The following is a 12,695-nucleotide window of genomic DNA, read 5'->3' as shown; positions in this document are numbered from 1 at the left end:
CACAAAAATAATGGCTAAGCCTCTAGAAATGCAAAAAGAATTTTCCTTGCATATTATACAAAAGAGTACAATCAAAACAGAAACTAAAAGGAGACCTGAGATTCTGTTGCTTTGGAAGACTCATTGTAGGAACTTCAAAAAGCAGAAAAGTTGCCCTTACAGTAATTTTCAGGATTTTATAAGTGCTGGTGATTTGAATGGACACCTTAAATCATTGGCACCATGGTGTAATCTCCCTATAAAGCAGGAAAGCCCCCCAACTCTGGGTTAGTAAAGATTTTCTTGTTCTTTTTTACCTTTGAAGCCTGTGGGGATTGCACAACAGAGTTATGAAGAGGATTATAGAATCAGAGGAGGAAAGCCTGTTATAGTTGTAATTAACTATAAATACATAGTTGTATAACTATATAATAATTATGTAACTATTATAATAGCATCATTGGCATCAGATGAACTATGATTGCTGGCAATTTGTAATTCAGCAATAACTGAAGGGCCTCGAGTTCTCTGCCCTTTTCCTCTGGAAATGTGAGGGAACAAACTACCCTCCTTCAAACAAAAAAGTTCCACAAGGCCCTTCGGTTTTAACAGCATGTAAGGCCATCTCTTGGTCAGCCATATTCTTTTAACAAACTACAGTTAGCTGGATTTATACAAAGCGCTGGCTTTAACACACTCAGGGTTAACCCTAGTTTATTTAATTAACCCAATTCCTTTCATTCACATGACACACTGAACCATAAACGTATAGGTTGGATTGAGGTTGGAGAGCACTTTAAGCTAAAATGTGGTTGATTAGTTTATGGTTCAGTATACCATGTAATTATAGCCATTAATCATAAACCATGATTTCTAAACCACAGTGGCCAATTTCATACAAGAACAGTTAAACCAAAACAAAGCATTTTATGGTTTAGTGCCCTATCTGAATCCAGTCAAAATCAGTTTTATAATACTTGCATGGCTTTTCTGTGCCATTGATAATCTGGTCAGTCCACATTATTCAAGATACTGTAATCAAATCACCAGATTAGAATCTAATGCCAAAATAAGTAGCTTGATCAAGTTATTCCACAAAGACTCCATTTTCAAAATTAAATTCATGCCTTCCATTATGAATTTCTTGATCCCTTTTTCTGGCTTTTTCTTTTATAGAAGTGTAAAACCCACAAGAGGCCAGTGTGTGGCAGCAATGGCAAGACATACCTGAACCACTGTGAGCTGCACCGTGATGCTTGCCTCACTGGTTCCAAGATCCAGGTGGACTATGATGGCCATTGTAAAGGTAAAAATATTTGAATGGGACTAAGTGCATTTTTTAAAAAAGATCTCATCATGCAAAGAAACAACATTTTATTTAAGGTAAATAGCTTTAAATGGAGCATCTGTGATGGCTAATGTAAATGTTTTTTCATTTACTGTTGATGGCCTATGTCACTCAAACAATAAAAAGCTTTTATTCGGTGAAACAAAAACTAAAAACAAAAAGAAAGAAGACATTTAAAATTTGAAAATTAAACAAAGGAATGGGAAACAGTGCTGCTCTTGCCACTTCAATATAAAATGTAATAAATTATTAGCACTGAATAATGAAAATATTAACAGGATTTTAAAAAGTTTTGCTTTGTAAATACATATAAATGTAAAAAAGAAAAAGTAGTAAACAATTTTCAAGAATAGATAGAAAAAAGAAATGAAGATAACACATTAGGCATATAAGAAATATTTCACTCTATTTTTCAAAAGGTATCTTTAAACCTTGACCGCACAGAGTAATCAGGCTTTCCATTAGGTCGATGAAGAACCAGCTCATAAACAAAAGTGAAATCCATGATGGTTCCATCTTTCCAATATTCAGTAAGCTTTTTTTGCTGCCTCAGACAGACATTTCATATACATGAAACATAAATGTTACAAATTTAGAAATCAAGATGCAAATTATTAATAGTTTTTATTTCAAATAATTTGTTTCAGAGTGTGGCTTTTAGCAGATCTGTGCATTTTGCCACCTTGATCAAACAGCTTTTATTCTGGACAAAAACGAGCCCGTTTTTGTGGTTCTGTCAACCAATCAGCTCATTTTGAGCTGGAGCTTTCTTGACACCATCTCATGAAAAGAATCGTCCACATCTTCTCCTTGGCTGGGCAAGCAGTGGTAGACACCGGCAGCATTTTATTCATTCCTCCACTTAAATGAACCCAGGTGCTCTCCGCAGGGTTTTCAGGTTCATTCAACTGGATTTCTAAGCAGAAGTGAATACTTTTAATGTATAGTGCAACTCCTCCCCCCTTTCTGTTACTGTTTGTTTTGAACAGATGACATTGTTCAATTACTATGTTTAAATTATTATAGTTATCCCCTCTGATCTGTTAAACCTATTGGATCATATTCTCCCTTTTGTACCAAAAGCTCACTCATTTATTTTTCATAGTAAACATTAGTGCATATGCAAGAAAACCCTTGCATTTTATGAGCCAGTGTTTCTTATTTTTAATTAGCTGGTTTAAGAAGCTCAAAACAGAAAAATTCCAGCTTCCTTCTACCATGGTGTTCTGGTTAGAAAGCCCACTCTGAATTGAGGACACATCTAGTTTTTTAAAAATATTTTTGCTAGCACAAAAAGAAAAACATTGGATAAAAAAGAAAAAAAGCTCACAAAAAGGACATGTATCTGCCTGGCCAATTTGATCTTGCAGGGTTGGCATGCTCTGGGTTCCTTCGATTAAATAGCGTCATCTATCAGGACCCTTGTAGCAGCATCTGCCCTTTGGAACGAGGTTTCCCCCAAGATCTGGATGGTCCCCACTCTGCTGTTGTTCAGAAGAGCTGTGAAGGAAGTTAAATATTAAGGAACAAATATCAGTTGTCTGTATTTCTTAATAATCTTCTAAGCAGGACCCCTGGTATAAAAGACTTGGTCAGGTGTAAAAGAGCTCTTCAGATTACTGTGCAATTGATGTCATAATTCTAGGGGCTGAGGAAGAAGACGTTACAGGCTTTGCAACGGGGAGGATTCCTGCCTTTACCAGAAAATTCTGGTGGTAAATGGTAGTGCTCAGAGACTCTGTTGAGAAAGAGTGAAGCAGGTCAACAGTCTCTTAAGAGGCGTTTGCTGCCTTCCTGGAGCTCACATACTGGATTTAATGGAAAGGCTCCCAAGATTCTTTAAGGCAGCAGACAAATAATCCATGTCTATGAACCCACATTGAAACAAATGATATCACCAGGTAAAGCCTTGAAAACTCTGCAAGTCACTATGAAGTGCTGGGTAGGAAGGTGAAGAAAATGGAGGCACAAATGTTTTCTTCACTCTTCCTACTAAAAGGCATGGCCCAGGAAGAGAGAGAATACTTTTTTTTTAGAAAACTTATTAAAGCATTTTCAAAATATACATAAAAACTGAAAAGATTGAAATGAAGAAGCCTACAAAGAAAAAGAAACAGAACTAAAAAAGTGTGAAGACACAAAACAAACTACTACAAAGTGACTTTTGACTTTCTACAGTACAACAAAGATTGTCCTAACCGTCAGGAATCACGCTGAGACGAGGAGTAGGTCTCTAGTGTTTATTGCTGCTACATAAGACAGAAAATCCTAACAAACTGAAGAAGCGTGGGAAAAACCCAGACAGATAAACCCCAAAAGTTAAGGCGGGTCTGATCTGTGTCTCTTTGAATGGCTGCTTAATTCCTCAGTACTACGCATGCGTTTTCCCCCCTGGATAGAGGTCCCCTCCTGCTCGCCATCAGTACTCATGACAAAGATATACATAAATCAATATCAATTTCTTACTCCAATTCATATTACAGTAAACATTATTTCTATAAAGCATTTAAATCATTATTACATTCCCTTCTAAAACAAAATTACCCTCCCAATTAAAGAAAAACGTATAAAACCCTTCAAACATAATTTGGAACCTAATATAGTAACACTACCCTTCTTCACTATAATTTGCTTCTATCTGCCAACTAAACTAACATTAACCAAAAATATAAAAATTATCCAAACAGCATAAACATTTATCTAAACCCTTAAAAAAAACATCCTGATAACCACATTTAAACAATAACCTAGGCATTTACCAAAAATGTGAGAATTTTCAAAACAGCATAACCATTTATCCAAACCTTTAAGAAACCATCCTGATAAACACATTTAGACAATTATCCCACTTCAAAGTAAACCAAGGCATTGACATGTCTCAGTATTAAGCACAGAGCTTTCTTCTTGTCAATTTCAAATTCTACAACCTGCTTTAAAAAGCCCAAGTATTTGTCTAAAATCTTCCAGCTTCTGAGTTTAATCCTCTTTCTTGATCATGGTGTGGTGGCAACACTGTCTTCTTATCTTCAACTTTCAACAACTCAAGTTTCCTTTGACTATTTAAACGTAAGTCACCAATTCTCATCTTTTTCTTTGGAGAAACCACTTTACTCTTAAGGTAGTTTTCAGTCTTATCAGTTTCTCTCGATTCTTGTGACAATTTGGACTCCACAAATTCTGAGAAATGCTCTAGGATGAATAACAGCATTGTAGAGATCTTTAAATATCAAATTAATTTCCTCCATATTTCTTAATAGTAAGATAGATTGTGGTGCCCTCTAGTGCCTCAGGAAGGTAAAGTCATTAATGCTGTAACTGAACACTCTCTCCAGCCTTTTTATCTCTGATGTGGCCAATCAGGAAAATAAAAAGTAATAACAAAGAGCATTCCCATGGGAAAGTGAAAGCAAATAGATCAGAACTCCAATCTGCAGATTCAACTAAGAGAAAGTTTTATATTCCTCAAAAATCACTTTAATAAAAAAGCAATTAAAAAAAAACAAATTGAGATTCTTTAACAAATTATATTTTTTGTTGTTTGTTCGTTTAGTCGCTTCCGACTCTTTGTGACTTCATGGACCAGCTCACGCCAGAGCTTCCTGTCGGTCGTCAACACCCCCAGCTCCCCCAGGGACGGATCCGTCACCTCTAGAATATCATCCATCCACCTTGCCCTTGGTCGGCCCCTCTTCCTTTTGCCCTCCACTCTCCCTAGCATCAGCATCTTCTCCAGGGTGTCCTGTCTTCTCATTATGTGGCCAAAGTATTTCAGTTTTACCTTTAATATCATTCCCTCAAGTGACCAGTCTGGCTTTGTTTCCTGGAGGATGGACTGGTTTGATCTTCTTGCAGTCCAAGGCACTCTCAGAATTTTCCTCCAACACCACAGATCAAAAGCATCGATCTTCCTTCTCTCAGCCTTCCTTATGGTCCAGCTCTCGCAGCCATATGTTACTACGGGGAACACCATTGCTTTAACTATGGGGACCTTTGTTGTCAGTGTGATGTCTCTGCTCTTAACTATTTTATCGAGATTTGTCATTGCTCTTCTCCCAAGGATTAAGCGTCTTCTGATTTCCTGACTGCAGTCAGCATCTGCAGTAATCTTCGCACCTAGAAATACAAAGTCTTTCACTGCTTCTACATTTTCTCCCTCTATTTGCCAGTTATCAATCAAACTGGTTGCCATAATCTTGGTTTTTTTGAGGTTTAGCTGCAAGGCAGCTTTTGCGCTTTCTTCTTTCACCTTCATCATAAGGCTCCTCAGTTCCTCTTCGCTTTCAGCCATCGAAGTGGTATCATCTGCATATCTGAGATTGTTAATGTTTCTTCCAGCGATTTTAACTCCAGCCTTGGATTCCTCAAGGCCAGCTTGTCGCATGATGTGTTCTGTGTACAAGTTGAATAGGTAGGGTGAGAGTATACAGCCCTGCCATACTCCTTTCCCAATCTTAAACCAGTCCGTTCCGTGGTCTGTTCTTACTGTTGCTACTTGGTCGTTATACAGATTCTTCAGGAGGCATACAAGATGACTTGGTATCCCCATACCGCTAAGAACTTGCCACAATTTGTTATGGTCCACACAGTCAAAGGCTTTAGAATAGTCAATAAAACAGAAATAGATGTTTTTCTGAAACTCCCTGGCTTTTTCCATGATCCAGCAGATATTGGCAATTTGGTCCCTAGTTCCTCTGCCTTTTCTAAACCCAGCTTGTACATCTGGCAATTCTCGCTCCATGAATTGCTGAAGTCTACCTTGCAGGATCTTGAGCATACCTTACTGGCATGTGAAATGAGTGCCACTGTTCGATAGTTTGAACATTCTTTAGTGTTTCCCTTTTTTGGTATGGGGATATAAGTTGATTTTTTCCAATCTGATGGCCATTCTTGTGTTTTCCAAATTTGCTGGCATATAGCATGCATTACCTTGACAGCATCATCTTGCAAGGTTTTGAACAGTTCAGCTGGGATGCCGTCATCTCCTGCTGCCTTGTTATTAGCAATGCTTCTTAAGGCCCATTCAACCTCACTCTTCAGGATGTCTGGCTCTAGCTCACTGACCACACCGTCAAAGCTATCCCCAATATTGTTATCCTTCCTATACAGGTCTTCTGTATATTCTTGCCACCTTTTCTTGATCTCTTCTTCTTCTGTTAGGTCCTTGCCATCTTTGTTTTTGATCATACCCATTTTTCCCTGGAATTTACCTCCGATGTTTCTAATTTTCTGGAAGAGGTCTCTTGTCCTTCCTATTCTATTGTCTTCTTCCACTTGCGCGCATTGCTTGTTTAAAAATAATTCCTTATCTCTTCTGGCTAACCTCTGGAATTTTGCATTTAATTGGGCATATCTCCCCCTATCACTGTTGCCTTTTGCTTTCCATCTTTCTTGGGCTACTTCTGGTGTCTCAGCAGACAGCCATTTTGCCTTCTTGGTTTTCTCTTTCTTTGGGATGTATTTTGTTGCCGCCTCTTGAACAATGTTGCGGACTTCTGTCCATAGTTCTTCCGGGACCCTGTCTACTAAGTCCAGTCCCTTAAATCTATTCTTCACCTCCACTGCATATTCCTTAGGAATATTAGTGAGCTCATATCTAGCTGATCTGTGGGTCTTCCCTAATCTCTTTAATCTGATCCTAAATTGTGCAATAAGAAGTTCGTGATCTGAACTACAGTCAGCTCCAGGTCTTGTTTTTACCGACTGTATAGATGTCTGCCACCTTTGGCTGCAAAGGATGTAGTCAATCTGATTTCGGTGTTGTCCATCTGGGGAAGTCCATGTATAAAGCCGTCTCTTAGGTTGCTGGAAGAGAGTGTTTGTTATGCAGAGTGAATTGTCTTGGCAAAATTCTATCAGCCTATGTCCTGCTTCGTTTTGTTCTCCCAGGCCATACTTACCTGTAATTCCAGGTGTCATTTGACTGCCCACCTTAGCATTCCAGTCTCCTGTGATGAAAATAACATCTCTTTTAGGCGTGTTGTCCAGTAGGTGCTGCAGATCCTCATAGAACTGCTCTACTTCAGCTTCTTCAGCATCTGTGGTTGGGGCGTATATTTGGATCACTGTGGTGTTAGATGGCTTGCCCTGAATTCGAATTGAGATCATTCTATTGTTTTTTGGATTGTATCCAAGCACTGCTTTAGCCACTTTATGATTAATTATGAAGGCTACTCCATTTCTTCTGTGGTCCTCTTGTCCACAGTAGTAGATCTGGTGGTCATTTGATGTGAAGTGGCCCATTCCAGTCCATTTCAGTTCACTGACGCCCAGAATGTCTATCTTTAATCTTGACATCTCACCAATAACCACGTCCAATTTGTCCTGGCTCATAGATCTTACATTCCAGGTTCCAATGGTGTGTTGATCCTCAGAACATCGGATTCGCTGTTCACCACCAGCACCATCGGCCGCTAGCCGTCCTTTCGGCTTTGAGCTAGCTGCGTCATCACGTCTGGGGCTAGTTGAACTCATCCTCTGTTCCTCCCCAGTAGCATTTTGACCATCTTCCGACCTGGGGGTCTCATCTTCTGATGGTATACCGACATATCTCTGGTTGTACTGATCCATTTAGTTTTCACGGCAAGGATACTGGGGTGGGTTGCCATTACCTTCCCCAGGGATCGCATTTAGTCTGACCTCTCTGTCATGACCTTCCCATCTTGGGTAGCTCTTCACGGTTTAGCTCATGGCATCATTGAGGTGCTCAAGCTCCAGCACCACGACAAGGTAACGATCCTTTGCTGAAGAACAAATTATATATAAAAAGCCAAATTACCAAGTTAATAATTTTCAAAAATAATGAGAGTCACCAAGAGATTCTGCATTTCTTTGTTGTAGAAAGCCTCTCTTTGGTAAAATTAAAAAAAACCCAAACCCTTAGGGCTATAGAAATGGGGTGGGCAACTTTAAGGTCCATTATGGCTTCGGAGCGGCTTGGGAAGAAGATGATGGCCCCGCCTCCCAGCTGATTGCTTACCAGTCGATCGCAAAATGCCATTTTGTGGTCTTCTGGTTGTGACCAGCTGTCTGGAGAACACATGGGGTGATACCTGGGGGTCTCCTTAACCTGGAGAATGCTTCTGGTCTCCAAGGAAGCCTGCCTGAGCCCAAGAAAAAAAGCCACTCTGACAGGTCAGTCTGCAGACAGTGGAAAAAATCAGCTCAAGCCACCATTGTCCCCACCAGAAGTCAGGAAGAAAGAGAATACTGAAAGTATGTAGGGTGGACAATATTACCGTTAGGCATACCTGGTTGAACAGTCATACATTGTACATTGGAAGCTTGACAAGAGTCAAGTGATATAACAAAGGTCTCTACACTGGGGCCTCTGCTGTTCAGTAAACAAACTGGATGACAGAAAATATGATTACACGCTCTCCTCATTTAGCAACTGCAAACCATTCCTTAAATTGGAAGTGAAATGGTTGCTAAACAAGGAACACGTTACACAGAGAGAGGGGGGGGGAGATGCTGCAAAGATCACTGGTTGCTGCCATCGCATTCAGATAAAGTTCTTTCGTACAGCTACGCCAGTGTTACTCTTACTGCAGTGTGTGTTATCAGGTGCATTAAAGTTGGTCATAAGTGCACACATTGGTTGGAAAATTAGTTTTAATTTTTTTTTACTGTCACATTTGCAAATGGTCGCTAAACAAGGTAGCCACTAAACAAGGAGTGGCTGCATCAAATTTGCAGAAAACACAAAAATGGGAGGATAGCAAACACCTTAGAAAACAACATCAAGTTTCAGAACATCAAGTTCCAATTTTGACAAACTGAAACAATGGGCAGAAACTAATAAAATGAATTTCAGTGGGAACAAATGCAAAGATATTTGGGTACGAAAGATCAAAGTCACAAGTATAAGATGAGGGAGATCAAACTGAGCAGCAGCACACACAAAAGGATTTGGTTGTTTTGGTGAATCACAAGCTGAACATGAGCTTGTGTTTGAGTTTGAGTTTGATGCAGCTGCAAAAAGAGCAGTTGAAATTCTTGGCTATACAGAAGCAGAGCGTCAAGAGAAATCTTTGCTCTTTATTCTGCGGCAGTCAGATCTCACCTAGAATATTGCACATAGAAAGGATATTGCATTTTAGGAATGACATTGACAAGGTAGAGCCTATGCAAAGGAGAGCAACCAAGATAATAAGGCACCTGGAAGAAAAAACTGGCAAGGAATACTTTTTAGTTATTTTTAGCCTAAAGAAGAAAAGACTGCACAGAGACATGATAGTTCTGTTCAAGTATCGGAAGGGCTGCTGTTTAGAAGATGGGGCAGAATTACTTGGAGTTATTCCAGAAGTCAGGATAAGGAAGTCATGAGGAAATCGATCTTGGCTGGAGATCAGGAAAATGTCTTAAGGGCTGTTCAGCAGTGGGACAGGCTGCCAAAGGAGGTGGTAGACTTTCCTTCTTGGAGGTCTTTAAAAGAAGTTGGATGACCATCTGTTGGGTAGGCTATCTGCAGAATTTTGCACTGGGCATGGAATTGGGCTAGAGGACTTCCAGTGTCCCTTTTAACTCTTACTTTCTGTGAGACTCTGAATCTATTTTTTCCTAGTACTAGATTTGAATTATATAAAAAAAATAAAGATGACAGAATATGGTCTACCAATAGACAGATTCATATTTGGTTATGTTAATGCATTAAAGTATATACAGAATGTAAATATTAATAGCAGCTTGTGTAATTACCTTTTAAAATTGGAAGAAAATTAAACAATGAAGAAAAGATTAATAGAATATAGAGGTTGGCAAATTTAGTTTAAAATGTTAGCTGTGTAAGAGGGAAGAAAGGCAATTGGAAAAATACTAATTTACAAACATATATATCATATCTGAATAATACAACTCATGATTAATAGATATACTGTATAGCTAAACCAATCTTTTAAACAGAAACTGGTAAATTGCAACTGTATTGTCTCACCTCTCTTTTGAATAATTACATGTTGTGGTCATCGTAAATATTCTCGAGCCAAGATTCCTTATCTTTTTCTATCAACAGAGAAGAAGCCTGAGAACTCAGCTGCAAGTCCAGGTAAATATGATGAGGCCTGCTGATTATTATATTTGTTAAGAAATGGAGTATTTTACAAAGTGTTTGGAAACGTGGACGTGATATTTGGAGAAGTGTTTTGGCGACCAGACCATCTTTTCTTAGATGGCCTGAAGCCATCTTCCTCAAGCACCTACTATATTCTGATTGTCAATATCATATTGCTACACTGCTCAATAAACATTTTAAATTTTATGAAGTATGAAAATTGAATGCAGTATATATTTTTGTTAAAAGTTGCTTATCTGAAGGTACGTTTGTACTATATGCTTATTCATGTAAACCTTAACAATGGTTTACTCAACCCAGTTTTCTGGATTTACTTTATATGCCACAGTAAACCAGCGGGCTGATTTCATACAACGCAGCAACCTAAAATGTGATGGCTAACCTGTAGCCAAGTGTGTCATGTAAACTTAGCCATGGGCTACAGCTTTCACTTCATGCGCAGAATTGAGGAGTAAGAGCATTTGGGTTTCCTTTGCCCTAACTTACTAATTTTGGATGTAAGAAGTGGCAGGTTTGAGTGGCTTTTTTAGGGTTATTATTAGTTTATTACTATTATTAGCAGTAATAAACTCTTATTTTCTTTCTCCAAGGCAAGGGCATCTACAGCAACAGTCACTGGTTTCAAAATAACGGGCGTGGCTGGGTGACTGAAACTGCACCCCTTTTAATGCGCCTGCAATGCATGTGACACATTAAAAAGGGTGGGGCTTTGGCCAGCCCGATGCACCCATTCTGAAGCCAGTGACTATCAGTGCAGATGTCCCTGCTCCAAGGGGTAGGATGATCAGCAGTGACAGTTTGTGTTCATTAAAGCAGCTGGGATAGAGGGAGGCCCAAATAGCAATGGCTGCAGCTGTAAGAAATAGAACCAGGATTAACAACAGGTTGATGATCCTAAGAAGCCCATGGTTCTCTTTAAGCCCCACCCCACCAAACATTCAAGAAAAGTCTTTGCCTTTCCACATTAATATATCTTCCCTCCCACTCCCTTGTCTCTTTTTTCACATACACAGAGCATTCTGGCTCCAAAATAGACAGACAGACAGGCACATACATTATCTAAAGAAAAATAATCCTACATTTAAAACAATCCCCCATTTCCAAGAATCAGAATACTTTTGGCAACAGCTTTTCCTACTAACAGGCATAAGCTGTTTAATATCTTAAAATTTTTAAAAGTTTAAAAAATAAATTTTTTTAGTCAGGAAAGTACTGTTAGATTTTTCTGATTTTTTTGCCACCATAGACATTGTAGTTCTCCTACAAAGCCCCCCAAAAGAAGAATAGACAGGAAAAAAGAAGATATAACTAGGCAAATGTTCAGCAGGTAGAACTTCTCTAGCCACTGCATGGGATGAATATTTCCCTAAAATTCTTTTTACTCTAGTAAATGAACAGATGGAAATTCAATAGGTAGAATACTATAATTACAACTGATAGATTTCTGCCTGTTGCATACTGACCTTACAGTACATGAACTGTACATGAACTCCTAGCAAATGAAGGATCAATATGAATGAATAAATTCCATGTTGTTTTGAAAAAGAATGGAGGATTTTTTAAAATGTAAAATATTGATCAATCATTTGGGACAAGTTGAAAATGCATAAATGGCATATATCATAAACTGTTTTATTATTGAATATATTAACTGAACATTAATCTTTTTCCACTTAACGTTGGATAATACATTACATTTTACGCTGAATTTGAATCCTTAGTTAACATATTTTAGTATTCTAATAGGAAGTGTTCAATTCTTAAGAACTGTCCCTCCCTCATTCTTTGGAGGAATAGTCCTGATTTTTGGACTAATCCTATTTTTTGACTAATTTAAAAACAGAACTATTGAATGTTCCTGAAGAGGGGGAAAAGGTCATCTTTCTCGTCCCCCTCCCCTAATTCTTTCAGCAATCTCTTTTCTATTCTAATATGATGCATATTAGACTGAACTGAAGCATATTGAACTGTTCAGATCAGTTGTAGAGAGAAGACTAAATGTGTTAGTTCAGCTGAGCCACTAGCGATAAGATTATTTAATCTTATCTCTGTAAGAGATAATGTAAGTTAATATTCATATCAGCCCTAGTTGCTACAATATCTTCCATGAAATTTGCTTGTCTATTAATCCAAAGGTAGTTGCAAATCATAAGGAACTCAGGAAGGTGTTGAGTCCCACTCCCTGCCTAAGGCAATGAAATACTTTTTTCCCTGGAAGTAGTTTCTTTTAGATATGTCATGGACCTAAGGAGTAGAGCAAATACCAAGAGATGAATATATTCCAATCCATTTTCTTCT

The 12,695-nt window shown here is 38.5% G+C and overlaps 1 protein-coding gene across 2 annotated transcripts in view; it reads left to right on the top strand.

The window, feature by feature from the left end:
* Positions 1-12,695, top strand: part of FSTL1 (follistatin like 1) — a 37,312-nt gene that overhangs the window by 14,621 nt on the left and 9,996 nt on the right. For both annotated transcript variants that reach the window (XR_010067281.1, XM_063294601.1), the window contains exons 4-5: positions 1,156-1,285; positions 10,338-10,370. Coding sequence is in view for 1 of the 2 variants with exons in the window: in XM_063294601.1 (XP_063150671.1) it covers positions 1,156-1,285; positions 10,338-10,370 (163 nt within the window). In the remaining variant the exon portion in view is untranslated. The remainder of the gene's footprint in view (positions 1-1,155; positions 1,286-10,337; positions 10,371-12,695) is intronic.

The sequence above is a fragment of the Candoia aspera genome, chromosome 2 (genome assembly GCF_035149785.1).
Source record: "Candoia aspera isolate rCanAsp1 chromosome 2, rCanAsp1.hap2, whole genome shotgun sequence".
NCBI classification, from domain to species: Eukaryota; Metazoa; Chordata; class Lepidosauria; order Squamata; family Boidae; genus Candoia; species Candoia aspera.
Note: the sequence above shows the minus strand (reverse complement) of the source record. Positions and strands in the feature narration are given on the sequence as shown.